The 27398-nt window shown below is 41.1% G+C and overlaps 1 protein-coding gene across 1 annotated transcript in view; it reads right to left on the reverse strand.

The window, feature by feature from the left end:
• Positions 1-27398, reverse strand: part of LRP1 (LDL receptor protein 1) — an 85074-nt gene that overhangs the window by 19630 nt on the left and 38046 nt on the right. Inside the window, exons 31-65 of the mRNA XM_090116421.1 lie at positions 26884-27055; positions 26574-26790; positions 26234-26390; positions 22743-22906; positions 21891-22108; positions 20591-20715; positions 20241-20338; positions 19714-19855; positions 19154-19324; positions 18765-18935; positions 18283-18573; positions 17439-17575; positions 16937-17088; positions 16567-16666; positions 15876-16035; positions 15509-15611; positions 15296-15426; positions 11573-11777; positions 11071-11275; positions 10691-10877; positions 10226-10489; positions 9946-10087; positions 9458-9669; positions 8784-8969; positions 8219-8403; positions 7220-7481; positions 6028-6189; positions 5738-5900; positions 4048-4130; positions 2737-3120; positions 2028-2351; positions 1557-1684; positions 1242-1362; positions 666-874; positions 293-454 (exon numbers count right to left, since the gene is read on the reverse strand). Of these exons, the coding sequence (XP_089972547.1) occupies positions 293-454; positions 666-874; positions 1242-1362; positions 1557-1684; positions 2028-2351; positions 2737-3120; positions 4048-4130; positions 5738-5900; positions 6028-6189; positions 7220-7481; positions 8219-8403; positions 8784-8969; positions 9458-9669; positions 9946-10087; positions 10226-10489; positions 10691-10877; positions 11071-11275; positions 11573-11777; positions 15296-15426; positions 15509-15611; positions 15876-16035; positions 16567-16666; positions 16937-17088; positions 17439-17575; positions 18283-18573; positions 18765-18935; positions 19154-19324; positions 19714-19855; positions 20241-20338; positions 20591-20715; positions 21891-22108; positions 22743-22906; positions 26234-26390; positions 26574-26790; positions 26884-27055 (6293 nt within the window). The remainder of the gene's footprint in view (positions 1-292; positions 455-665; positions 875-1241; positions 1363-1556; positions 1685-2027; positions 2352-2736; positions 3121-4047; positions 4131-5737; positions 5901-6027; positions 6190-7219; positions 7482-8218; positions 8404-8783; positions 8970-9457; positions 9670-9945; positions 10088-10225; positions 10490-10690; positions 10878-11070; positions 11276-11572; positions 11778-15295; positions 15427-15508; positions 15612-15875; positions 16036-16566; positions 16667-16936; positions 17089-17438; positions 17576-18282; positions 18574-18764; positions 18936-19153; positions 19325-19713; positions 19856-20240; positions 20339-20590; positions 20716-21890; positions 22109-22742; positions 22907-26233; positions 26391-26573; positions 26791-26883; positions 27056-27398) is intronic.

The raw sequence follows: 27398 nt of genomic DNA on the forward strand, positions 1-27398 counted from the left end.
TATTCATGTAGTCGTTACATTAATTAATATTATAATTGTTGTCAATGGTATTTTCAAACACGTTGTATAATAGTTTTGGAATTTGTGTTAAAATTATGTAGTTACACCATAATTTAGTCAATGTTTTTTTAATAATAATTAAAGAGTTTGATGTTTTAGTGCAATGTCTTGCGTTTTGCCGCTAATTTCACCTCTCTGGATATAAATTATTTCTTTCACAAATATATTAATTATATGTCATTTGAATTACGTTACGTGCATAATTTGTGCATAGTGATGTGGAGGTACTGACCTGGTCGCAATCTGTCTCGTCGGAGCCGTCGCCGCACTGCTGCACGCCGTCGCAGATGTGCGCGGGGTGCACGCAGCGCCCGTTGGCGCACTGGAACTGGCCCGGCGAGCAGCGGAACGGCGGGCACGACGCCGGCTCGTCCGACCCGTCGCCGCAGTCGTCCTAGGCGGAACGTGAAATCAATTATTATACTTGAGTCTGATGATTTCACAATACTTATTAAGTAAATTATTTATTTATTATTTATTTTATTTATTCAATCATATAAAAATCGTCGATTTCTAAAATAAGCATACTCGTGTCGTGCAGTGACAATAGAGTTTTCGATAAATGTTCACTTGTACATAAATAAGAATTGAAACACAAGAGGCACCTGCGTGTCGCAGCGCCACCAGAAGGGGATGCACTTGAGCGCGGCGCGGCACACGAAGTGCGCGGAAGTGCAGTTGGGGCGGCACGAGCGGCCGTCGGGCTGCAGCGCCCAGTGCTCCGGGCACGCGCACACCGCGCGGGCCCCGTCCCCGTCGGGCCGCAGCAGGCACAGGCCGGAGCAGTTCAGCCGCTCGCACGCTAGCGTCAGCTCTACAATCACATACAACTTGCTATAAATTTTCATCCTAACGCTATCACACATTAATCGAGTAATGTTTCAACGTATCAAAGTTCATAATAATATTTCTTAAGCTTTATATAATTCAATTATATCACTTATACCACCTCTGTTATAACCCAATTATGAAATACGGTAAAATGGAATAACAAAAAAATAAGATCCGGCTCGAAGGATCACTACGAATTGCCTCTGCTAAAGCTTGCTTGATAAGTTAGAATATTTCCACTGATTTTGAAGTTTCGACTTATTCTCAACAACATTGAGAACAACGATTTCCATATATTAGCTGGTACTTTAACAAACTAAAATTTATCTACATCAATAACACAGACTTACCGGGTACCGGCGGTTGTCTGGCCGGATGCAATATACGCAAATCCATGGGTTTGTGCACCGCATGCACCTCCGTGCGGCATCGCCACGCGCCACCACTGTGGAGCGGCTCTACTGAACTGTCCTACAATTATGAATTAAAACCACATGTAGTTGTATCGGTGTCTATATTGGCGTACGTATTGCGTTAGTAGCCGTGTTTGTATTGGTGTTCTCACATATTTTCTTATTTTTATTTGTAATTGTATCCGCGTTTACAACTTTGTCTGAATGTAATTTTGTATCTGTCTGTGTATAATAACGTTAACTAGTACGCACATTGTACCGCATGTCGGGCCTGCGGCGGCAGCTCTCGACGGCGCGCGTCTCCCAGTCGCTCCAGTACACGCGCCCGCCCCACACCGCCACCGCGAACACGTGGTGCAAGCGGAGCCACGGCATGTTCTCTGGAAAGTTATAAGTTCATAATATTTCAGGTCACTTTGTAGCTAAATACATAGCTGCGTTTATTTTATCACGATCTATTTGTGAAATTTCAAAACGAAAACTGACTGATTGACCGTTTCATATATCACCGCACAGCCAGCAAATGACAAACTATTTATTTTTGAACGGCGCTCGTGCTACCCGCCATTAATTTGATATGGTTGTTAAAAATAGTTCATTTAGTAATGCTAGTATAAAACATAACATAAAACTTAAATTTTATTCGTTGACAAAAGTTCGGTTTAAAAAGCATGTTAAATAAATTGATTTAATAAAGTTGATAAGAAACGAACGTCGACTCACTCCTAGAGAAGAGTATCCGCACGTTCTTGCCGTCCAGATCGGCGACGGCGATGTAGTCCTCGCGCGCGTCGGCGAAGTAGAGCTCGTCGGAGTCGGGCGAGACGGTGAGCGCGTTGGGCCAGCCGAGCCCCGCGCTGAGCAGCAGCTCGCGCGCCGAGCCGTCCATGGCGGCGCGCGCGATGTGCGGCAGCGCGCCCCAGTCGGACCAGTACAGGCGGCCGGCGCGCGGGTGCAGCGCCAGCGCGCGCGGCTCGCGCAGCCCGCCGCGCACCAGCACGCGCCGGTGCCGCCCGTCCAGCCGCGCCGCCTCGATCGTGTCCGTGCCTGCAACCACACCACACACTCACACGCACGCACCCACATTACTCACGAGACAGTGTTGAAAATCATTTCAATCGCATATAATACTAATAAAAGTTCATTATTATAAATGGTTTGTTTTCGCAGAATAAATTTCAAAGCCTTTCCGTTAAAATTGTATGATCGTTGAAAGTCACATCTTCTAATTGATTTAACATTACGATTACGACTTCCAAAAACTATTTTAGATAACTGTATATGAGTATAAGTGTATAAGTATATATCGCAAAAAATAATACGCAAAAACAAAATTTACATAAGTCAATTGTACCGTCAGCATATTACACCATGTATCATGTATTTACATTGAGCTATCCGAACAATATAAAGCCGCTACACAATTATGTACCTTTATCACACCAGTAAATATTCCCAGCGACCCAATCGACCGCCAATCCATCAGGGTTCTGCAACGTCGCGCCCGCAACCACTGCGTACTCATCAGACGACAGTGCGGGCAGGCGAGAGGCCGCATTCGGCGCTACGGGCATCTCCGGAGGTGCGGACCGCAGCTCGTCAGGGCGGCACACGCGCTTGATGGAGCTGCCCAGTCGCGTGACGTCACTCCAGTACAGGCAGCCCTGCGACCACTCCGCGTCCAGTGCGACCGCGTTGGTCAGGTTGTGCACGAGCAGCGACGTGCTCGCCTCACCCGTGATGTTGTCGTTGTCGTCGCGGATCGCCGTGCGACGGATGTAGTAGCGGTTCGTGAATATTAGCGATGCTTTTATTGCTACAAACAAAAAAATGACTTTTATAAAACTCTACATAAAGTAAAATCATAATTTCAATACTTCTTTCAATGGAATATTTAAATAGTAAAATACTTTAACCCGTTACGCGTCCGGCGCACAGCCGGCACCGATCCCGATAGTGTCAAGGGAGTTCACGAAATCTAGCTTTTTTATGACTACCGAGTTTGAAAATTTTATTTACCCTATTGTTCTATAATTATATGCCATGTATGATATATTTTTGGAAAGAGGAAGAAACTAGTTATAGCATAAAAATGTAATCATGACGATATATTTTTTCTATAAAATTATAAAAAATTGATTTTCTTTTGTTTTAATTTTAATTGCTTACATACTAACACTTACATGATAATGCTGAGTCATCAAATGATCATATTCACGTTTTCATATCACTACACGATTGCCAAATACATTCACTTATATTTTCACACATTTAACACAACGTATTTCACTATGAATAATAACAAATCTCCATTATTCACAAACAAGAAAAAAAGCGCCATTTTGCGTCTTCCGCACTGAAAAGTTGAGACACTTTTTCACTGAGTATTCTGTGGTTTTGGTCTCTATTGCCTGTCTCGGAGTCGTGTCGATTCGAATTATAAATGTTTAAGGCATAGAGAAATATTTTTTATACTGGAAACATTCACTTGTAAGAACTACAGGTGACCTTCAAAGTCATTGGCCGCGTTATGAACAGGCGTTGTACGCAGGACGCTACAGTACCATTTTCAGTTACGAGCAACCGCCTGTACGTAGGACGCGTCACGGGTTAACTGGTTCGAAAAAGTAACAATAATTGAAAAATATTTTATTGAAAATTAATCTATGTTTTATTACGTAGAAGAATTATTATGATTAATAAGATAATAATAAAGATGTGAAAACTTTAATAATTAACTTACACGAAATAGGCACACAGCTCACACCGTCCGCCATAAGACGATATCCCGGAGCGCACGAACAGACGAAGCTTCCAATTGTGTTTCTATAAAATATTATTATATACGTAGTGGTTTAGTATATTATATACATATTGGTTTACTTTAATCAGTCATCGAAATTTCCAATTTTAGGAAGATTAGAAAAATGATTTAAACAATAGTTAGGGAAATTTCGATTGACAGAAAAATTACGATAAGTCAGGAAAAATTTCTATAAGCCAGGAAAATTTCTATACGTCAGGAAAATTTCTATAAGCCAGGAAAATTTCTATAAACGGAAAATTTCTATACGTGAGTAAAATTTCTCTTTGCCGCAAAATTATGTACATAAGGAAAAATTGTATAAGTCAGGAAAATGTTTATAAGCCAGAAAAATTTCTATACGCCAGGAAAATTTCTATACGTCGGGAAAATTTCTATAAGCCAGGAAAATTTCTATACGCCAGGAAAATTTCTGTACGTCAGGAAAATTTCTATACGTCGGGAAAAATTATATAGATAAGGAAAATTTCTATATGTCGGGAAAATTTGTATAAGTCAGGAAAAAATATATAGATAAGGAAAAATTGTATAAGTCAGGAAAAAGTTTATAAGCCAGGAAAATTTCTATACGCCAGGTAAATTTCTATACGTCGGGAAAATTTCCATAAGCCAGCATTCTATAAGCCAGGAAAATTTCTATACGCCAGGAAAATTTCCAAAAGAAGAGAAAATTTCCATAAGTCAGTCCGTCCGTCCAGTACGTCTGGAAAATTTCTATAAGCCACGAAAATTTCTATACGTGAGGAAAATTTCTCTTTGCCGCAAAATTATATGTATAGATAAGGAAAATTTGTATACGTCAGGAAAATGTTTATTGCCATTGCCATTTATGTTATAAGCCAGGAAAATTTCCATGAGAAGGAAAAAATTCTATAAGCCAGGAAAATTTCGATAAGTCAATAAAAAATAATACATATTATAGATAAATTATGATAAGATACGTATTTAAGGCGATAGAAACGATTCAACTATAAATTTATATTTAAACATGGTATGCATAATAAATAACCTTATATTTCGTGTTTCTCAGAAATAATTCAGAAGAGAACTTAATACAACGGTTCGGTGAGATGGGAGAGGATACGGAAGATTGCTCTAAGCCGTTGTTAGGCGATTGTGAAGGTAATATTATTATTTATTTAATTATTGAGTATTTAATTCGATAGATAAATTAAAAAATTTAATCAGAGAGATAATGTAAAAAGCAGTTTTAATCCTACTAATATTATAAATGCGAAAGTTTGTGAGGCTGTGTGCGTGTGTGCGTGTGTTTGTTACTCTTTCACGCAAATACTACTGAACCGATTACAATAAAATTTAGCACACATATTATAGAAGGTAACTTGGATTAACACATAGGGTAGGTTTTATCCCGGAAATCCCACGGGAACGGGAACTATGCGGGTTTTCCTTTGAAAACGCGGGCGACGCCGCTGGCGGAAATCTAGTATATTATTAAAATAAAATCAAAACTTTAAAAGTGGTATACTTTTAAACTTTTGTAAGCTAGAAAGTCGTATTTGAGGTAATCTTATTTATTTTTCAATTTGAACTCTTGTTTCTGCAAGTTGACGTGTGAACAATATTGTGAGCGGGGTTGTCGGTATACCTGCAGCGATGGTCGCAGGGCTGGTCCTCCGCGCACTCGTCCACGTCCGCGCAGGCGCTGTCGGCGGCGCGCCAGCCCGCGCGGCACCAGCACGCGCGCCCCACCGCCAGGTCCGTGCAGTTGTGCGCGCACCCGCCGTTCTTCACCACACATTCGTTTATATCTGCACACGATTCACGCATTTATGGTACGAGTCAAAAATCAGAACGCTTTTTTTATCGAAAACATAGAAAAAATATTCACTGAAAAACAATACAGTAAAATATTAAGTAATGAACATAATAACTCACTGCAATGCGACTCGTCCGTGAAGTCTCCACAGAAGTCGACCCCGTCACACAGCGCGTCGTGCGGCACGCAGGCGCCGTTGCCGCACTGCCACTCGCTGCGCGAGCACACGCGGCTCGACACCGCCGCTTGCACCGCAGTACCGAACGCGCGCGCGTATGATGCTGAACGTACATTATGAATTATAAATATTAAATATTTATACTCGCTTTGCATAAATGAGCAAAGGAGAATGGCCACGGGTGGTATCGGTAAAATTTTAGTTGTGCCACGTATCCGTGATATTGTTAATTCCTATTTGTATTTATAATGATCATATATATCACTATTAAGTCTTAATTATACCGGATAAATTGAAATAATATTAAAAGTTTGTGTTTTGAAACATGTATGACCACGTATGGAATCGGTAAAATACTAATTCGAACGAATGTGTTCGACGCATTGTTCGACGTTAATTTATTTTGAAATAATGTTTATTACGATTTACTTTTCACATTTGTCTTGTAAATTATAGTAGAGCCATTTTAATAGGCAACATTTGACATTTCAACAAAATTCAACGATGTAACCTAGTAACGACGACATAGCATAATATGATATTTCGTTTTGTTAGAACTGCACATTTGCTTACCTTTTTTCAATTATGATTACATATTTATTATAATAATGACCGATAGAAGTAATTTTAAGATTTCATTTTACTGATAAACCATTCTAAACATAATAAACAATTTCTGAATTAAAGAACTGACGTCGCCACAATTTTTAAATACCAGAGACGTTACTCTAAAAATCGAAATATGACATCTAGAATCGAATGCATTGATTACTTGTGCATAAAAATCATCATAAATTAATAAATGTGTTTCAAGTTCGATTGACAAATGTTTGAAGTCCGTATCGATTAATTCACTTTAATCGATGTTTTTAAGCAGGTTGCCTCTCTTCGAAGATAAAATTGATAGACGTCAAATGTTGCCTATTAAATTGGCTCGACTATAAAATATTACCTATGTAATAAATGTAAAACTTAGCGTTCATCGTTAGTTTAAACTCGATAAAGTATTTTTTTGAAGTGTTGAATAAAACTATTGTTTTATTTGTATTGTCGCGAACTGCGGCTTATTTACATAAAACCTTTAATCGTTTCTAAAAGTACTAACATCAAGCTTTAACGACAACAACACCTACCGCACATAACAGGATCCTCATCGGAGCCGGCGCCCTGTCCGCCGCCGTCCAAGCAGTGGTCCCGCCCGTCGCACTGCAGCGCGGGCGGCACGCAGCGCCCCGCGCAGTACAGCGCGCCCGCCTCGCCCGCGCACAGCAGCGCGCCCTCGGCGGGGGCACCGCCCGCGGGCGAGCCGGGCGGCGCGGGCGTCGAGCGCGACGAGCAGCCGGGCGGCTCGTCCGACCCGTCCGAGCAGTCCGCGTCCCCGTCGCAGTATAAATTCTGAATGAAATAAAATACTTACATTAACTTATTGTGAATCACATTATTTAACTGTTTTAAGACGGTCAATTATTTACTGACAATGCGAATCATAACATTCAACATAAGTAATCGTAGCATAAAGTACAAGTTGGATGAATGACTTAAATATATAATTCGCGAATTTGTGTGTGTATTTGATATTTATAGCGTAGGAGTTAGGACACACCATCGAAAAATTTGCACAGAAATGCACTGTAATGTACTAACTTTATCTTATGGCTGGTTCACACTTTGATTAGTGCGAGTGCAGGTGATTAGTGCGAGTGCAGGTGTGTAGTGCGAGTAGTGTCCAATTCAACTGCGAGTGCAGGTGATTAGTGGGAGTGCAGGTCAATGGTGAAATTCGCGACGCTACACACTACGCTAAACACTAAACACTAAACACTCCTGTCCAGACGTGTTTAGGTAGGCACACTGCGAGTGAGGGGGAAGGGAGGGCGCGCGGGACGTGGCTACTCGCAGTCCACTCGCAAAAAAATAGAACACGCTTCTATTCACTTTACTACACAGCCTACTAAACACTCGCACTAAACAGTCGCTGTCCACACGTAGTACTACTCATCACCTGCACTCGCACTAATCAAAGTGTGAACCAGCCATTATAATCATACACGTAACTTTCTGCTTTTAATACCAAATTAAAAAGCTTATTATCAGTTATTTAACAATTTGTGTTATATTATGCAAGTAAGTACCGTATTCAAGCACTCTCCGGAGTGCGCGCAGCGGAAGGCGCCGGGCGCGCAGGCGCAGCGCGCCTCGTCCTCGCCGCGCGGGCAGTCGGGCGCGCCCGAGCAGCGCGCGTCCAGCCGCACGCACGGCCCGCGCGACCCGCACCGCCACTCGCCCGCCCCGCACTGCGCGGACGCGTTGCGGTTTCCTGACAAAATAACATTAAATACATGCCAATCGTTTAAGTTTCAACAACAAAAAATGTATTGTAGGAAAATGCCAACCTGTATTCGTAATCTTCTATTTATTCATGTCTAAATTAATACTTATCATAGCGAGATGTAGATCCGATTATAAGTAAACATAAGATGAGTTTTATGCGTCTTAATAAATTACAATTATTAAAAGTAAGAACAATAATTTAAATGTAACTGCATACATGATCTACTACAGATCAAATAGGCCAACGACGAAAGTAAGAACAATATAAACTTTTTTCTTATTATAGAATTCACTTTTATAGAATTCATTTAGCATTTCTCTATTCCTATTATTTATTGTACTATGTTTGTCACATAAATGCATTACCACACTGCGGAGTTTCATCAGAGCCATCAGTACAGTCGACGCGGCCGTCGCACAGCCAGGACAGCGGGATGCACTCGACGGCGCCGCTCTGCCGCTCGCCGCCGCACTGGAACTGCCCCGCGTGGCAGCCCAGCAGCGGCTGCTCGTCGAACGACTCCTGGCTCGACGACGATTTGATTGTCGTCTCTGCAATCGAATTGCATTGTTACGAGTGTATTCGGGTAATAATTTAAGTACAATAATAAAGTTTTAAGAAATTGCGACTGATCTTTTATTTTTTCGAAACTACTTCCCTTTTTCTATTAGCTTAATTATATAAAAATGAAACTTTGTAATGAAAAAATTGACAATTGTTAATCTGTCGTGTCTGATGAGAGACATATCGGATCCGATAGATTTTGATCTGGCTTATCACATAATACTTTTAGCTCCGATACTATGCGATTGAAGACCCTTATTTCAGCTAGTAATTGAATATTTAAATACATATTAATTAGATTTGGGAGGTACAATATGTATCGTGATTCAATACTACTTTCAGATGATTTTCACGTTCATAAAAATCACGCAATGTTTTAAACATACCTAGATGACTTCATATTTTTCTATGAATTCATTCAGATTACTTCTAACTTTTTTTATGTGTGTATAAATAGTAATGAACACGTTCGTACCAGCGGGACAGTCAGTCTCGTCGCTCTGGTCGGCGCAGTCGTAGTGGCCGTCGCAGCGCGCGGCGGGCGGGTAGCAGGTGGCGGCAGTGGCGCAGCGCAGCTCGCCCGGAGCGCACGTGTCGGCGCCGCAGCCGCGCTCGTCCGACCCGTCGGGGCACTGCGCCGCGCCGTCGCACCGCGCCGCCACCGACACGCACGTGCCGTCGTCGCATCTGCACATACATATTTCAATTATAAGAAAGATGAGGTAAGAGAAGGTGTTAATTATTATGAAAATCACTTATAAAAGCGAAATCTCACAAAAATTATAATAATTAAATGAATCTACTACCTCTACTCTATTCTCCGATGATTTGAGTTTCATCATGATATAATTTCATTATCTAAATGTTATGTTTTAGAAAACTCATTAGCAAAGCCAAATCCTTCAACATTCTAAATTCTACATTGTTTAAAGTGGGCACGTGTCAGCTTTAAACAATCCTCACTTGTATTGATCGGCGTTGCAATCACAATCTCGTTCATCAGCTCCATCATCACAATCTGGATGGCCGTCACACACACGTGACGTGGTGACGCAACGTCCGCCCGTACCGCACGCTAACGTGTCTTCAGGACAAGTGCGGGAAGCTACAAATTAACAAATAAATAACTTTTGCAGATAAAATAACTCATTGTGACATATTTGACGGATGTAAAAAGAATGAATGAACATGACATTAGTACATTGATTGTAAGAGAAACAAACTTTTGAACAGTTGGACTCACAGCAATAGTACAGGTCCTCATCGCTAGCGTCTGCGTCGGGGCTGCAGTGCGGCACGCCGTCGCACACGAGCGGGTCGGGCAGGCACGGCCCCTCGGCGCAGGCGAAGTGTGCGGGCGGGCACGGCGCGCGCGGCGCCGCACAGGCGCGCCCGTCCCGCGCCAGCGCGCGCCCGCCGCCGCACGCGCACGCCGCGTGCCCGCCCGCCTCCACGAGGCACAGCTCCGCGCACCCGCCGTTCATCACCGCGCACGGGTCCGCCGCGCCTGTACACGTTGTTTCGTTTATATTTTTATGTTATAGGAGCATACGTCCGTTAAAACATAAATCCACAATTAATTAGTTCATAAACTGTAAATGTCCACATGCTGTAACTCGTAAAACAAATAAAAAATATCTAAAGTAGATAAGAGACTACGAATAAATGGTTGTCAATAAACCCTCGTTGGTACATTAGAGCGACGTACACTGGTAGTGGTCGGGCGCGACCCGCACGATGGCGCAGGGGCGCGGCACGTCGCGGCGCAGCACGCGCACGTCGCCCGCGCGGCGGTCGGCGCGCAGCACGCCGTGCGCCGCCCAGTCCGTCCAGAACACGAACCCGCCGCCCACCGCCAGCGCGAACGGGTGCTCCGTGCGCGACCGCGTCACTAGCTGCGTGCAAACGGCCATTCATACTTATATATATTCATTTATTATTATTTATTGGTTTATGGAAGCGGAAATATACCTAAAAGATATAGATATAGCAAATGTAGCAACCAATCACGGTTGGCTGACTGACTGTAGCAATCTCTAGTTGAAATATTTAAAAGTTAAATGTATAAAAGATAAGCACAGCACACACCCGTCTGTGTGAGCCATCGTAGCGCATGCGCTCGATCTTGTCGAGCCGGGCGTCGGCCCAGTAGAGCAGGCGCGCGGCGTGCTCCAGCGCCAGCGCGTTGGGCATCGACACCTCCGTGGTCACGATGTCCTGCGCGCCCAGCCCGCTCTCCAGCACGCGCGAGATCGACGGCCGCTTCTCGTTCCAGTTCGTGTAGTATATCCGGCTATAATCAATTTGTATTTCAGTAATTCCTCAAGCCATTTAATATGATGCAATGCTTTCACGTTTCAACCACCGTGGCAGCCATTACTACTTTTATTCTCTATTTCATATGTATATACTTAGTTTTTTTTTCTTGACAAAAAGAAAGCCAAGGTATGGTGCATATTTTTTTCAAATTTTACCATCATATAGTGCTTTATATTTATACACAACAAACAGAAACAAACATACAGATAAATGAACTCGGTTACTTTCGTAATTATGATGTTAAGTTGCAATAGCAAAAAAAGTAACGCACTGTTCACAAGGATCAAAGTCCAGTGCTCTGGGCCGGTCTCCGTCGCGCAGCTGCAGCACGTTGCGAACTCGCGCGGCGCGGCGCGCGGGCGGAGCGGCGCGCAGCGGGCCCAGCGCGGCCCCGCGCAGCGCCGCGCACGACGAGCACGCCCAGTACAGCGTGCGCGTCGGCGCTGCGAACACCATGCCCTCTACGGCGCCGCACTCTGCACACGCGCACATTATTACATCAATTCAGACATTCATAATTACCAATTAAAACCAATGCATTGCGCAAATAGAAAAGATATGATGCTGTTCTAGGTTTTTATCACATTCCAATTAAGCAAAAACATTGCAAACATTTTTATAGATTTTTTTTTTATAATAATAACTAGCGACCCGCCCCGGCTTCGCACGGGTGCAATGCTGATACTAAATACACTACAGAAAAACTGCGAACGTTGTATATAAAAATAATATAGCGGCCCGCTCCGGCTTCGCCGGCCGGTACCGCCGCAAACGCTACGTCCCGCAATTTTTAAATCTGTAATATCTTCGAAAATATTCACTTAAATCATACGGTGTAAAGGGCCATATAGATCTATATTAAATTAACAATATATTCAAGGTATTTAATTAGTTAAAGATTAATGCTGTATTGGTTAAAATCGCTTCGAAAATTAGCCATTATTTGTCGTAAAAAGTAAATGACAAAAAAAAGTTATTGTGGGTTATCCATAAGAGATAGACATATACCATCACGGACTTTTCTGTAGACCTTTTCAATGTGTATAATACTTAGTACATTATTTTGATACTCGTAGGGTTCAGCCTGCGTTTGCAATGTAAGCGGAGAAAATGTAATTTTTTACGACATCACATTAGAAACCTCCAAAATAACAGTACTTCTCCACTATTAATGGATGTTATTATACATATAAACCTTCCTCTTGAATCACTCTATCTATTAAAAAAAACCGCATCAAAATCCGTTGCGTAGTTTCAAAGATTTAAGCGTACAAAGGGACATAGGGAAATAGGGACATAGGGACAGGGAAAGCGACTTTGTTTTATACTATGTAGTGATTAGTGCCTATCTAACATAATATCAGTTACGATTTAAGCCATAATCCTTATAACTATACCAGGTGTAATCGTTAAGTGTGCACATGCGATTGTTCCGTAACTATCAGAAGCGGCTCGTGACAAAATTGTATGGGTGTTCACTTGAAATAAAACAACGAAAATACAATAGCGTTAGCAGGATAATTTATTACAAAAAAAATGAGCACCACATTATAAATCCATACTAATATTATAAATGCGAAAGTAACTCTGTATGTCTGTCTGTTACTCAATCACGCCTAAACTACGGAACCAATTTGCATGAAATTTGGTATGGAGATATTTTGATACCCCAGAAAGGACATAGGCTACCTTTTATTGCGAAATATGTGCCACGGGCGAAGCCGGGGCGGACCTCTAGCATAATATTATAAATGCGAAAGTGTGTTTATTCGTTTTAATGTGACATGGCCATGGGTAACTTTTGACAGCGGTGAAACGACTCATACTAATGCGAATTTAACATCAGGGGAATCCGCGGGCAAAGAAAAATATATGAATATTATTTTCAATAAAAATGATGATGATGATATTGTTCATGAACGCCCAACGACCAGGCGAGTTTATACGTTCGCTAGCTATGCAGATACTGAGCCATCTGCGCACGCGCAGCCTGTGGATAGAGAGCATGGCGTACGGGATGTGGGTGGGAATAGGTGGGTGGTTTACTTTTATCAGTCGTCAAAATTTCCAATTTTAGGAAGATTAGAAAAATGATTTAAACAATAGTTAGGGAAATTTCGATTGACAGAAAAATTACGATAAGTCAGGAAAAATTTCTATAAGTCAGGAAAATTTCCATAAGTCGGGAAAATTTCTATAAGCTGGAAAATTTCCATAAGAAAGGAAAATTTCTATACGCCAGGAAAATTTCCAAAAGAAAGGAAAATTTCCATAAGTCCGGAAAATTTCTATACGTCAGAAAAATTTCTAGGATAGGAAAATGTTTATAATCCAGGAAAATTTCTATACGCCAGGAAAATTTCTATACGTCGGGAAAATTTCTATAAGCCAGGAAAATTTCTATACGCCAGGAAAATTTCTATAAGCCAGGAAAATTTCTATACGTCAGAAAAATTTCTAGGATAGGAAAATGTTTATAAGTCAGGAAAATTTCTATACGCCAGGAAAATTTCTATACGTCGGGAAAATTTCTATAAGCCAGGAAAATTTCTATACGTCAGGAAAATTTCTATACGTCAGGAAAATTTGTATGTCAGGAAAATGTTTATAAGCCAGGAAAATTTCTATAAGCCAGGAAAATTTCTATACGTCAGGAAAATTTCTATACGTCGGGAAAATTTGTATAAGTCAGGAAAAATTATATAGATAAGGAAAAATTGTATAAGTCAGGAAAATGTTTATAAGCCAGGAAAATTTCTATACGCCAGGTAAATTTCTATACGCCGGGAAAATTTCTATAAGCCAGCATTCTATAAGCCAGGAAAATTTCTATACGCCAGGAAAATTTCGATAAGTCAATAAAAAATAATATTATAGATAAATTATGATAAAATACGTTGTTAGGCGATTGTGAAGGTAATATTATTATTTATTTAATTAAGTATTTAATTTGATAGATAAATTAAAAAACTTAATCAGAGAGATAATGTAAAAAGCAGTTTTAATCCTACTAATATTATAAATGCGAAAGTTTGTGAGGATGTGTGTGTGTGTGTGTGTGTTTGTTACTCTTTCACGCAAATATACTGAACCGATTACAATAAAATTTAGCACACATATTATAGAAGGTAACTTGGATTAACACATAGGGTAGGTTTTATCCCGGAAATCCCACGGGAACGGGAACTATGCGGTAGTGTCTATATAAACACTAAAAATTATAAAGTATTTCAAAACGAATTCAATTATTATTTAGCAAAATTAGAAAATCCCCGAATTTGCATTCGCGAGCGTATTCATAGTGTTTGTTTATAATATAGGAGTGGCAACGTCGCGCGCAATTGCTGCTGTCATGCGATGCGCAACGTCGCGTCGATTGAGAGCGGCGCTCCGAAAATGGCTATTTTTCCATAGTAAATCTTTTGTTTCACGCGCAGGACTGTGGCGAAATTTCTCTTTCACTCTTATTGGATTTCGTATGTAGGCAATGTACTGAATGTTGTTTCATAGGAGCGCAATCGAGAGCGCTCCGTAAGCTCCTTTTCGCGCGTTACTTATTAAATGAACAAGAGTGTATGTAATGTATTTTATTTGTAACTAGCTTTCCACCCGCGGCATCGCCCGCGCAGTCAGCAGAAAAACCCGCATAGTTCCCGTTCCCGTGGGATTTCCGGGATAAAACCTATCCTATGTCCTTTCTCGGGTATCAAAATATCTCTATACCAAATTTCATGCAAATTGGTTCAGTAGTTAAGGCGTGATTGAGTAACAGACAGACAGACAGAGTTACTTTCGCATTTATAATATTAAAATAGTATGGATGTGTAAAGGTACTTATTTTATTGATATTAGTATTGGAGTTTTTTTGAGTAAAATGGCAATAATAGTTTTTAAAAATAAAATGAGAAATATCCAAAAATGTTACATTAAACACTCCTGTGCACACTTAACCATTACACCCTGTATACGATAGAGTTGAATATTGAGTGCTTACTATCGAGTAGAACTTCATGATTGGAGCCGTTGAAATGCACGGAGTTGATGGAACCGCGTTGGATGTCAGAATAGAAAAGTGTCTGCGTGTCGTACTCGTAGGCCAGTGCAATCGCGTTGCGCATCAGCGTCCTGAATAAGAAAGTAAATTAAGTACACGTGCATCATATTAGAATTAATATAAGATGTATAGTTTTATATAGCTATTACTTACATGTTTTCAATTGGTGGATACGGCGAATTTAGGTTACTTTCGTCTTCTATATGAATGCTGTCGATCTTCGTCACCCTCGAATACATTATGAATGATTCGTATGCTAGAAAATTAAAGATCAATAAATTTAGTAGGAAATATCTATTCAGTTTTAAAAAATAGTACTTCTTAATCGGTGCATTTAGTGGATGGGATGAAAAATATCTGTCTCACTGATCATAAGATACATCCATTTTATAAAACCAGGTTTAAACTTAAAAGTATTAAAATATTATAATACATTTTTTTAGTGTTCCATGTGGAAATAAACTACGAGTCACTTCCACATTTCAACATTTACAATGAACTTTGTCGCAATAACACTAACGCTTGCACGTGGTCCCGTCGGCCGCCAGCTCGCCGTGCGGGCAGGCGCAGCGGGCCCGCGCGGCGCCGCGCAGGCACAGCGCCGCGCACCCGCCGTACCCCGCCGACATCGCGCACCCGTTCCTGGTGTCGGTAGCTGTCTGGTTCGCGCTCGACCATATCTGACGTTAACAATGCTATTTCAACTTCAACTGTTTTTCAGTATATGTACGAGCAAGCACGTCCAAAGTGCAACAAGGCGCTTTGCTTGCAAATTGTATCCAACATTTTACACTTTATATTAAATTAAAAAAAGTTCATCGTCGACGGGCATTAAGAGTACCTCGCGTGACTCCAGAATGTACGGGCCTATCCCGTACGTGTGTATGATTAATAAATGTAAAATAAAAGAATTATTAAAATATAAGAAACTTGTAATTAACTGAATATAATAACTATATAATGGATGGATGAGTCACGCGAGGTACTCTTAATGCCCGTCGACGATGAACTTTTTTTAATTTAATATAAAGTGTAAAATGTTGGATACAATTTGCAAGCAAAGCGCCTTGTTGCACTTTGGACGTGCTTGCTCGTACAGTACATAATAATTAAATGAGGGAACTAAGAACAAAAATGGCCATAAATTCATTTAATTGACTATATAATATTATCAGTGAGCAAAGAGTAAGAATTTTGAAAAAAACACTTACCAATAAATCCTTTAGGCTGTCACCCACGCCATCTACAAGTAGCTTGTAGTCGCTGAGGTTCGAAATTGGCGCCTGCACTATACTGCCGCGCTCTAACATTCTGTTATTGATTAAAAGCAAAATATGAATTTAACTGTATAGAAGATGATAGGAAGTGAATTTTTTTTTATTGAATTCAAACATTTATTTTTCTAACATATATATACATCGCTTAAAATTTTTAGTTTTCTGATACCTAGCCTTAAAACAATGTAATATAATTCAGAGTAATTTTTTCCATATACATACTTACTACAAAAAATAATAACTAGAACAAAAAACATAAGATTATGATTTCATAAAGTAATGTTTATATAGGAAACGAACGAACGTGTCTAGCCAGTAGAGCGTGCGGCCCCTTACGGCCAGCGCCACGGGGTGGTGCAGCGGCGCGCCGCGCCACAGCTCGCGCCGCGCGCCGCCCGCGTACCGCACCGCCCACACCGACACGTCCCACACCTCCGCCCAGTACACCATCTCGCTCTGACCCACAAACGGACATACTTATTGGATTAACATGGGTCATGTCATTTTTTTTATTTATTTCCTAGCATAAAGGAGTAAATCATTTTTAATTATTGAAAAATTATAGCGACCTCGTAAGTCCGTAAGAAAATATGATATCATCTCTCTCTTTCTTTCCAATCACTCTCTCTATAAATATCATATAAATGTGGGTAGAAGAAAGAAAATGTTTTCTATTTCTTTCAAATCTAACCAAAACTCATATTATTAAACAAATATTAAAATGAATTCGATATTTTGGTTCTATGGCACTCAAATGCCGATTGTTCATGTTATTCAATATATTTATATTTTGCAATAATGATAACCTGTGTATCGAGCGCGATGTGCGCCACAGCGGTGCCGTTGTAGAGCAGCTGCGGCTCGGACGCGTCGAGGCGCGTGCGTTGTATCCAGCCGCCGCCCGACATGAACAGCCAGCCTGCCACCGGGTCCACCGCGAGAGCTAGAGGGTGAAAAAAGTTATTTAGTAAAACATAATTTTAAAAAGACTACGTCCGCCTTCAGAAAAGACTAAATTTAACCGGAACGATAAAATTTCGAATTAAAAATTTCATCTTCTTCTTTTTTTTTGAAATAGGGTGAAAATTGATTATATACAGCGATAGTTTATTTATATTAATATTATACAGGGTGTAATCGTTAAGTGTGCACAAGCGATTATTCCGTTACTATTGCAGATATCAAAAAACTTTAAATTGATATCGAAAGTACTTAACCTAATGAGTATAACAAATTTTTAAAAATACGAAAAAAATGTCACATTAAACGCTCCCATACATTTTATTTCCCATACATTTTGTATCCATGGTAGAATTTCGAAGTGATGTCCTCATTTTTCAATACAATGAGGTACTATTATTTAAAGTTTCTAAATGAACTTTCCTTCAAATTTGCGAAGTAATTAAAGCAGAAAACCAAATAAAGTAAGAAAAAGCTATAATCTTCCATATTAAATGTACATGGGATATTCATATTTCATACTAAATGTATGGGAGGGATTCATGTTAATTTTATAGATATTTCTCGTTTTACTTTCGATATCAGTTTAAAGTTTTTTGATATCTGTAATAGTTACGGAAAAATCGCCTGTGCACACTTAACGATTACACCCTGTATAGCTGTATAATACAATAGCTTCACAACACTTACTAGTGACAGCGAAGGGATCCGTGTCCTTGAGCACGTAGCGGTGCGAGCCGTCGAGGCGCGCCACGAGCAGCAGCGCGCGCGACGGGTCGGACCAGTACAGGTTGCCGGCGAGCCAGTCCACGGCCAGCGCGGCCAGCGCGTCGCCCGCCCCGCTCCCCGCACCGCCCGCCTCGCCCGCCGCCTCGCCGCCCGCGCTGGCCTGCTGCACCACGCGCTGCCGCTCGCTGCCGTCCCGCTTCACGCGCCACACCGCGCCCGCCTCCGGGTCCGCCCAGTATATCCATTCTTCCTCTGTCGAACGGTTATTCGAATTAAAGCTAATTGTGAATGAGCACGAATAAAGTACAATACATACAAATTGTGTTTTATCGCCATTGCAAACTGTGTGCTTTTGTTTTTCAAATTCATAAGTAAGTATAAACTGAAGATCGTCGATAGTATAAATCATAATTAATTTATCTAAAACGTGGAAATTTTCTTACTCGCGTAATAGTCGATTGCAGCTGCACAAGAGATCTGCGGTAAGGGCGGCAAAGCGTCGTCGCTCGCTCCGCCGTCTGCAACTGTAGCGTCCTCGTCTCGCAACTGCGCTCCCTCCAAAGCCAAACCTCGTAATTCCCAACTCAACGAGTAAATCAGGGCTGGCTCGATAGCTGTGAAATACGATAACATTTTTATTTTAGCTATACTATATTAAATGAATTTGACATTGTTATAACAATTTATAACACAATTATGCTAAAACATGTTATAAATTTTCATTTATACACTCTGGACGTAACTTATAACTTTGGGTTACTTTTATTTTGGCATATGGTTTTATACACAGTTTTTCAATCAGTCGGTTGTTTAAAGCAAAACATGATCTCACGTGTGCAGTGCGTGTCGCGCTGCCGGTAGCCCGTTGCACAGCGGCACGCGGAGCGCGCGGCGCCGGCGGGCAGGCACAGGTGCGCGCACCGCTCGGGGCCCGCCCGCAGCGCGCACGCGCCGCCGCCGCCCGCCGGCCGCCCGTCGTACACGCGCAGCGAGATCACGCCCTCTGTGCCGTACGTGCCAATCATTCGTACATTACTATTTATGAGACGGTTTATAAAACTGAACGGATGGAGTTTATAAAATTAAGGATCTAAAATCAAACAGAACTAAAACCGAACACAGACAATTCTTTTAAAAAATAACTGCGAGCGAAATAAACATATTTTAAACGAATACATAGCTTGCCGATAATTAAAGCAATTAAAAAATAAATAATAACCAAAGCAGTTGTATAAAAAAAATTGACCATTATTTTCAAGAGAACAAAATCACGTTATAGCAAAATTAACATTAGAATCGGATTTGCTTTAGATTGGAATTAAAATAAGTTGGAAGAGTTATTCAGTTATCTTGCCATGCTCAAATCTAAAAAGTATAGCAACATATCGGCACCAGTGTTATTCCGTATGACCCTGGGCTGGCTGCAGTCGCGCTGGTTGCAGGCGCGCAGGGCACTGGCGGCGCCGTCGGCCCACAGCAGCTCGCCGCCGAACACGTCCAGCGCGCTGGGCCGGGCGCCCAGCTCCAGTGCCAACTATGCAATATTATGTTATTTTTCTCCAATTTCATAATTTTCATAATTTCTAATTAATAAAATCGTTTTATCAATAAGTAGTTAATAGCAATAAAGGAAAAAATAATCAATCGAATTTATTACCTTCTTCTTTTTTGAAATCATTTAAAAATGCCCTCTCCTTTTATTCCAATAAGGGCCGATTTTTCAATGCTTGGATAAAACTTATTCGTCGAATAATGAATAAAACTACCATTTTAAAAACGTATTCTAATTGCCCGTATTTGACAGTTTACGTGACATTTTAATATTATCGTGTAATACTTTATTGGACGGATAAGTTTTATCCAAGCATTGAAAAATCGGCCATAAATGATACTAAAACGAATATAATTAAGAAACTAACCGTCGTAGCCTTTTCAGTTTTAAGGTCCATATACTGAATACTCGCTGATGCAGTGTTCACCCAATACAGTAATGAATTTTCCGTGTCGATTGTCATACCTAAAAGATAATTAAAATTTTACGAAACAAATTCGAATCCGCATTTAATTTTTGTTACAAACAGTGGATCAATTGAATTTTTTTCTCGAATTGGTGTAGATTTAAAACGTTGACAATAAATAAAAGATAGATCCAAGCTTAAAGATAAATAAAATAGAGTAGCAAAACTGCTACAAAAATGTAGCAGTTTTTTATAGTTTTTCAAAATAGGTTGAAATAATTATTAGTGTTAGTATAAAGCTGTGTACTCACTGGTGACGCCGGCCAGGTGCACGTCGCGGTTGGAGTCGAGCAGCGTGCGGCGGCCGCTGCCGTCCCCCGCCGCACGCTCGATGCGCTCCACGCCGCCCAGCCGCACCGCCCAGAAGATGTCGCCCCTGTTCCACACGCACGTTAGTCGGTTGCAGTTTAAAACAGGTAAACTATACCTAGATTGTCTTTGATAAAATTCGGATTCAAATATTATGTTATTTAACCCATTGAGCCCCGAACGGCCCGATCGGTCCCCGACACAATAGATTTTCTATTTATATTCTGAAAATTTATTCTATGACGGATGTCAGATGTAGATGACGGATGTCAGATGTAAATGACGGCTGTTAGATGAATATGACGGCTGTTAGATGAATATGACAGCTGTCAGATGTAGATGACGGCTGTTAGATGTATATGACGGCAGTCAGATGTAGATGACGGATGTCAGATGTAGATGACGGCTGTTAAGCCGGGTCCGCAGCGACAATTTTCTAACAAAACATGTTATCGAAACATGTTACCAAAACATGTTTGCAAAACCGCTCGTCCGCTGCGCCTATTTTTGTTATTGTTTTTATTTCATTTCAAAAATGAGTTCCGACGAAGAAGACGTGGAAGTTGTTTTAGCAATAGTTGATTTAGTTCTCCAAAGAAATAATAAAAATAGGTTCCGGGTCCGACCCTACCTGCAACCTCGTTCCTTCAATATTTATCAAGAACTAAAAATTGATGATAGGTTCAAAAAAACAAAGTATTTTCTTTATTCCACTCCATCACACACAACAGAAACAAAACAAAGAGAATTGTCACACAAAATCAACACAATTATGGCGGACGTCAAAGAGAATATAGGCGGACGGACCATAGATAAATTAGGACGGACGTCTTCTTCTCGTGAGTGCGAACATAAAATGCGTTCCTTCCCCTCCCCGCAGGCGAACGCGGGGGATGTTATCCATTCGTCTCGGCAAACATGTTATTGTGATTTTGCTAACAAAACTGTTAGGCCACGCCCCTATTCGGTTAGCAAAACATGTTATCGTGTTAGCTAACACGATAACACGTTGCAGGGGACCCGGCTTTAGATGTATATGGCGACTGTCAGATGCATATGACGGCTGTCAGATGTATATGACGGCTGACAGATGTAGATGACTGATATAATAGATTTTCTATTGTGTCTGTGATACCGGGGCCTGAGTTATTAAACATGAAATAAATACAATTATGAACATCTACGGATGTTTTTGTTCTGTTACTGTAGAACACTTATAATGATGAAGGGGAGCGGGCGTACCAGTCGGGGTGCGCGGCGAGCGCGGACACGTCGAGGCCGGCGTGCAGCAGCGCCAGGCGCTCGCCGCGCAGGCCGGCCACCGCCAGCGCACCCCGCGCGCACAGGTACAGCAGGCGCGCGCGGGGCTGCACGGCCAGCGCGCGCGGCGCCGCCACGCCGCTGTCCGCCACCACCTCCACCGCGCCGCCCCGCACGTCCGTGCGCTTTATCTCGCTCGTCTGCCACACACGTGCGTTATTATAATATTCTATGTTATGTATTTTGTCATTTGCATATTTAACTCGAAACGAGAATTTCAATATTTTATTTCACATTTATATTCGTATTTAAACGTAACACAGATCACAGAGACAGACGTTCAATATCCTCATACAGAATAATTACAATATTTATTATTCCGTAGCAGTCGAGGTATTAGCGTTGTATGCGTACCGCGACTAAATTTGCCGAGCGGGTAGTTCGAAATTTTTTATAATTTACGTTTAAACTTAAAATCATTCGATCTTCGTCATTGAATGCGTCTACTTCTATACCAGTTATTTACTGTTATTGTGTATTATAAAGTGTTTATTTATAGTAATTATAAACTTGTATTTCTCTTCTTCTGAGTGGAGCAATAAACATAGTTAAAAAGTGAGTGGTTTTACTTTCGGTAGCAATTTTTTTTTCTATATAGATTTGCCAAGTGGCACTATCTTACAAACGAGAACCGTTGAAGCGCTAAGACGTGCCATAAAACTATAAATAATACATACAAAGACTCGAAAAATCTAATTCTGCTATTGCGGTAGTCGTGTAAAAAGTAAAATGAAAGCAAAGTGATGTATGTGTCGTGTGTCGTGTGGTACTGACGTCGGTGTCGGCCCAGTAGACGGCGTGGTGCGGCGCGTAGCACTGCAGCGCGGCGGGCGTGGTGAGCAGCGGGCCGGCCAGCGTGGGCGCCACGGGCGCGCCGCCGCGCAGCGCCAGCCCGCGCACCGCGCCCGCGCCGCCCACCAGCAGCACCAGCTGCTCCGCTGCAAACACGACACACACTCACATCACACTCATTGTGTCTATGTCGATCTATATTATATGTTCATTTCGAGCTGTAAACCGAAACTTATCGGTTTACCATTTAAATTCAAATAAATGCAGTGAACAAACCGAGGCAACCTGGAAAATTTATCCTGAAAATTCTGAAAAAATTTATTCTCAAAAACTTTTATAACTGTACACGTGTACAATAAGGGTGCACTCACACACATCAGTCACCGTCACGGCACGTCACCGGACAGGATTAAAAAAAAATATGTATCAATAGTTCTAGTATGACTCTGTTCCCACACGACAGTCGCCGGCACGAAATCTATCAGTGACGTCACCGGTCAGGCACGTCAAATAATCTTTCCATACATGTATCATACTTTTATCCCCACTCACCCGGTGCCGTCACGTCTCAGTTCAGTCAGCGTCGTGCTACCGTCAATAATTGCTACATGTTCTCTAGCGTGACACACGTCTAATCACTGACTAACCTGATGTATGTGTTCAATGATTCAGTCAAACCGGCGACGTGACTGACGAACAACATGACGGCGACTGGTGTTTGTGGATACGTACACAAACCGTCACCGATCAGTCATCGGTGACTTGACGGTGACTGATGTGTGTGAGTGCACCCTAAGTAATATTTCTGTATAAAAACTAGCAGTTCATAATATAGTGTATACACAGAACAGTAAAGTAGATAGAAGTGTGATGTGGGCGTGGCCCACGTGTCACTTGTAAGGTAAGATCACCTAACTTGCTCTCAGTTGTGCGCAGAAAAATATTCGAGTCGGTTGTCAGCTGTCAAACCTTTTTTCCATATTTATTCATTAATTAGGACGTGTTGTTCGGTATTAGAGTGCAAAAATGATAGCAGACGAAATAATATCAGCAATGGAGGCATTTCATACCATCGGTAAGTCTTATTTTTATTTATTTTACATATAATATTTTATGTTATAACTTCGCTTGTAATTTGTCAAAATTGTATACAAATATCTAGTCAAAATGAACCTTAACACGTAAGAAATTAGTACTATTATAGATTGAACAGCAAACAAGAATTTCTGGAATATTATTGCAATAAACAAACGAATGTCGCTTTAGTGATGCTTGTGGCGCATATCGACAGTATCGATACTTTAGAAAAGACAAACATTATAAATATTAAATTTTATTTTATTTTTCCTTAGCTTTCATTTGTCCAATTTATTTATAGATTTCCCAAAGAGGCTAATTTAAAAGAGAAATGGATAAATGCAACGTGACGAGTTAACTGGATGCCGAACAGCACTAAGCAGTCTAACAAAGGCCACCGATACAGCAAACCTACGGCAGTTCCAAGATTTAAAATAATGCATATTTTCTGTTTGTATTTTATAAATATAGATTAATACAGGGTGGTTCTAAATTACGTTGACAAACTTCAAAATAATAAATTTCAAAAATGGGACATGCTGCGTTGCTATTGTTTTTTAATTATTATTTTCACATGTTTTGGCGCCAACTTAACGTTATTTGTGAAGAGAATAAATTAAAAATTAGTCGTTTTTTACTATGTCTGCTCAACGAGGTGCAATAATATCCTTATATGAGGCTGGTAAGCGGCAGTGCGAGATAGTGCGACTTCTCGGTATCAGTCGGCAGTTAGTTTCTTCTGCTATTAAACGCTAGGATGAGCTTGGCCATCTTGGTGACCGTCTGGGAAGAGGCAGAAAAATAACTGTGAGGACACCTAGGCTTCGACATATCGTCAAACAAAGATTGACCCGCAATTCACAAGCCGCGGTAAGAAAAATGGCTCGAGATTTAGGTGTAAGTCATTCAACGTTACAACGAGTTGTTAAAAATGAGCTCAAGTTAACAGCATACAAGCTGCGAAAAGCGCAGCGGTTGGATGATAAAGATAAAAAAATACGCCTTGAAAGATGTCGCTTACTGAAAACGCGCTCCGCTGGTAAAGCGTGGAAAAATATTTTTTTCACGGATGAAATTTTTTTTCAAATTGAGCAGTCTCATAACCGCCAAAACGATAGAGTTTACTCTTCTAGTCGCCGTGGAGCCACAGCAATTATCCCCCATCGGCAAAAACCGGATTCAGTCATGGTTTGGCGTGGCATTTGCTCAACAGGCAAAACTCCTCTCGTTTTCGTAAAAAAAGGTGTGAAAATGAATCAAGAAATATACCGACGCGATATTTTGGAGAGTGTAGTTCTTCCTTGGAGCCAGCAGCACTTCGGTGACCAATTGTGGACTTTTCAACAGGACTCTGCTTCATCTCACAGGGCCTCAAATGTGCAGTAGTGATGTATGGACCATTACCCAGAGTTCATATAAGTTCCAAGCAATGGCCTTCATTTACACCAGATCTTAATCAAATGGATTTCAGCGTATGATCAATTCTAGCGGCGAGGGCCTGTGCAACTTTACACAGAAGTGTAGACTCGCTGAAGACAACACTTACTTGTGAGTGGGACAAAATATCTGAATAGGAGGTACGGAAAATAGTCGAAAACTTCAGAAAACGTTTAAGCCTTTGTATTAAATCTAAAGGTGCTTATTATGAAAATAAATAGATATTTACATTAAAATAATACTGTATTTCTATTATTTAGTAGTCACCGTTATACTGTGTAAAAGAAAAATAAAATAAATCGTAAAATAAGTTGTCAACGTATTTCAGTGCCACCCTGTACTATTCTATTCCGTTTTTTATTTAATAATCATAATATAAAAAGACGTACTTAGTAGTAATAAACATACTCCAAAATGTGACACATTATACTATACTCGTATAATAGAAAGAAAAAAAAATACACAAAAAATATTTATTTGTGAATTATCGATATCGAGATATCGATAACAAGGCTGACATCCCTCAGGGCATAGCATCAGATAAATATCAAGTTAATGTCATTAATGTTGAGTGACACAAATTTCAACCTTATCTCTATGTGTTGAGGTTCAAAGTTATATCTATCGAAAACTAACGCCCTCTGTTGTGGAGTAGCTGAATGTTTTCGAATTTGGAATTTCTGTGCAATGAGAAACAAAACAGCTAATATACCTAGATATGTTATACTAAAATAAACCGTAACATGGTGCGTTAGGGTACATATTGAAATGCTGAATTTATAACCTAAGTCAGTTTTTACTCAAATTAAGCTGTCCAATCAAAGGCATAGTTTACTTGTAGTGTACTGTATAACTATCGGTTTAAATGTGTGGGTTTGGCGACACTGGTTTTCATAATAATTATGAGATTATAGCACTTCTATATGTTTTTATTGTTCTGTGAGTGTATACTTGAATACCTTCACAAGTCTGGTTATCGGCAGTGAGCTTCATGAGGTGCGGACAGGCGCACACTCGCTCGGTGGGAGTGTCGATGAGGCACAGGTGCGAGCAGTTGCCGTTGTTGACCCCGCACGGGTTGAACTCGCTCGGCGGCTGCCGGCTCGGGTGGATCACCTGTAAATCACACTCCATTTCATTCATAATTATTTTATAGCCATGATCGTCACCGTGGAGTAGAAGTCCTCGATGTCGCTTGATGATCTTGTTGATAGTAATCATTAGATGATCATGGCCGACTACACAATCATTTATATTCATGACTTTAGCTTCGGTAGAAAGTATTCAAATTGCACGTACTTTAAGATCGAAGGGTTGCGTAAGCGTGCGCTGCACAACAGTGACGTCGGAGCCGTTCCACTTGTTGGCGCGCACGACGCTGTTGCTGCGCCAGTCGGTCCAGTACACGTGGCCCTCGAACACCGTGATGGCGAACGGGTGCGCCAGCGCCGCGTGCCCGCGCAGCACCTCGCGGTGGTCCGACCCCGAGTACGTCGTCGTGTGGATCGAGTCCGATCTGTAAAGTTTACATAATGATGTATTAATGTTACCATGAGTGATGTAAGATAATGGAAACATTGCCATACAACCTAACTACAGCCGCACACACCTGGCGTCGATCCAGTAGAGGCGCTCGGCGCGGTGGTCGAGCGCGATGCCGTTGGGCCAGGCGCCGGCCGCCAGCGCGTCCACCCGCACGACGCGCACGCGCGCGCGGCCCGCCAGCGACGCGCGCTCGATGCGCGGCGCGCTCTGCTCCCAGTCGCTCCAGAACAGGTAGCCTGGACACATGTTATACGTACATTCATTTCATTTACTTCATAAATTTCATTCTTTTTATTTCATTCATTTCATTAAATTCATTCAATTTATTAAATGCATTATTTTAATAAATTCATCTAGACACGCGGCAGCGTGTCAAGCCAAGTTCAAGCGAAGAGAACTGACGAGCAGCAGCCGTGTGTAATATTACACAAACCATTTGGAGCCACTTTTCACCCCCTTATAACTCGAAAACTATTTAATTTAAACAAACCAAATTTGCTACATCTAAAGAGAACCCCAAGATAAACAAAAACTTTAAATTTCATAAATACGGTTTAAACAGTTGCGTAGATATTAATA

The sequence above is a fragment of the Colias eurytheme genome, chromosome 25 (genome assembly GCF_061535395.1).
Source record: "Colias eurytheme isolate Ceu_HAF_F1 chromosome 25, ilColEury1 Martin Lab GWU primary, whole genome shotgun sequence".
NCBI classification, from domain to species: Eukaryota; Metazoa; Arthropoda; class Insecta; order Lepidoptera; family Pieridae; genus Colias; species Colias eurytheme.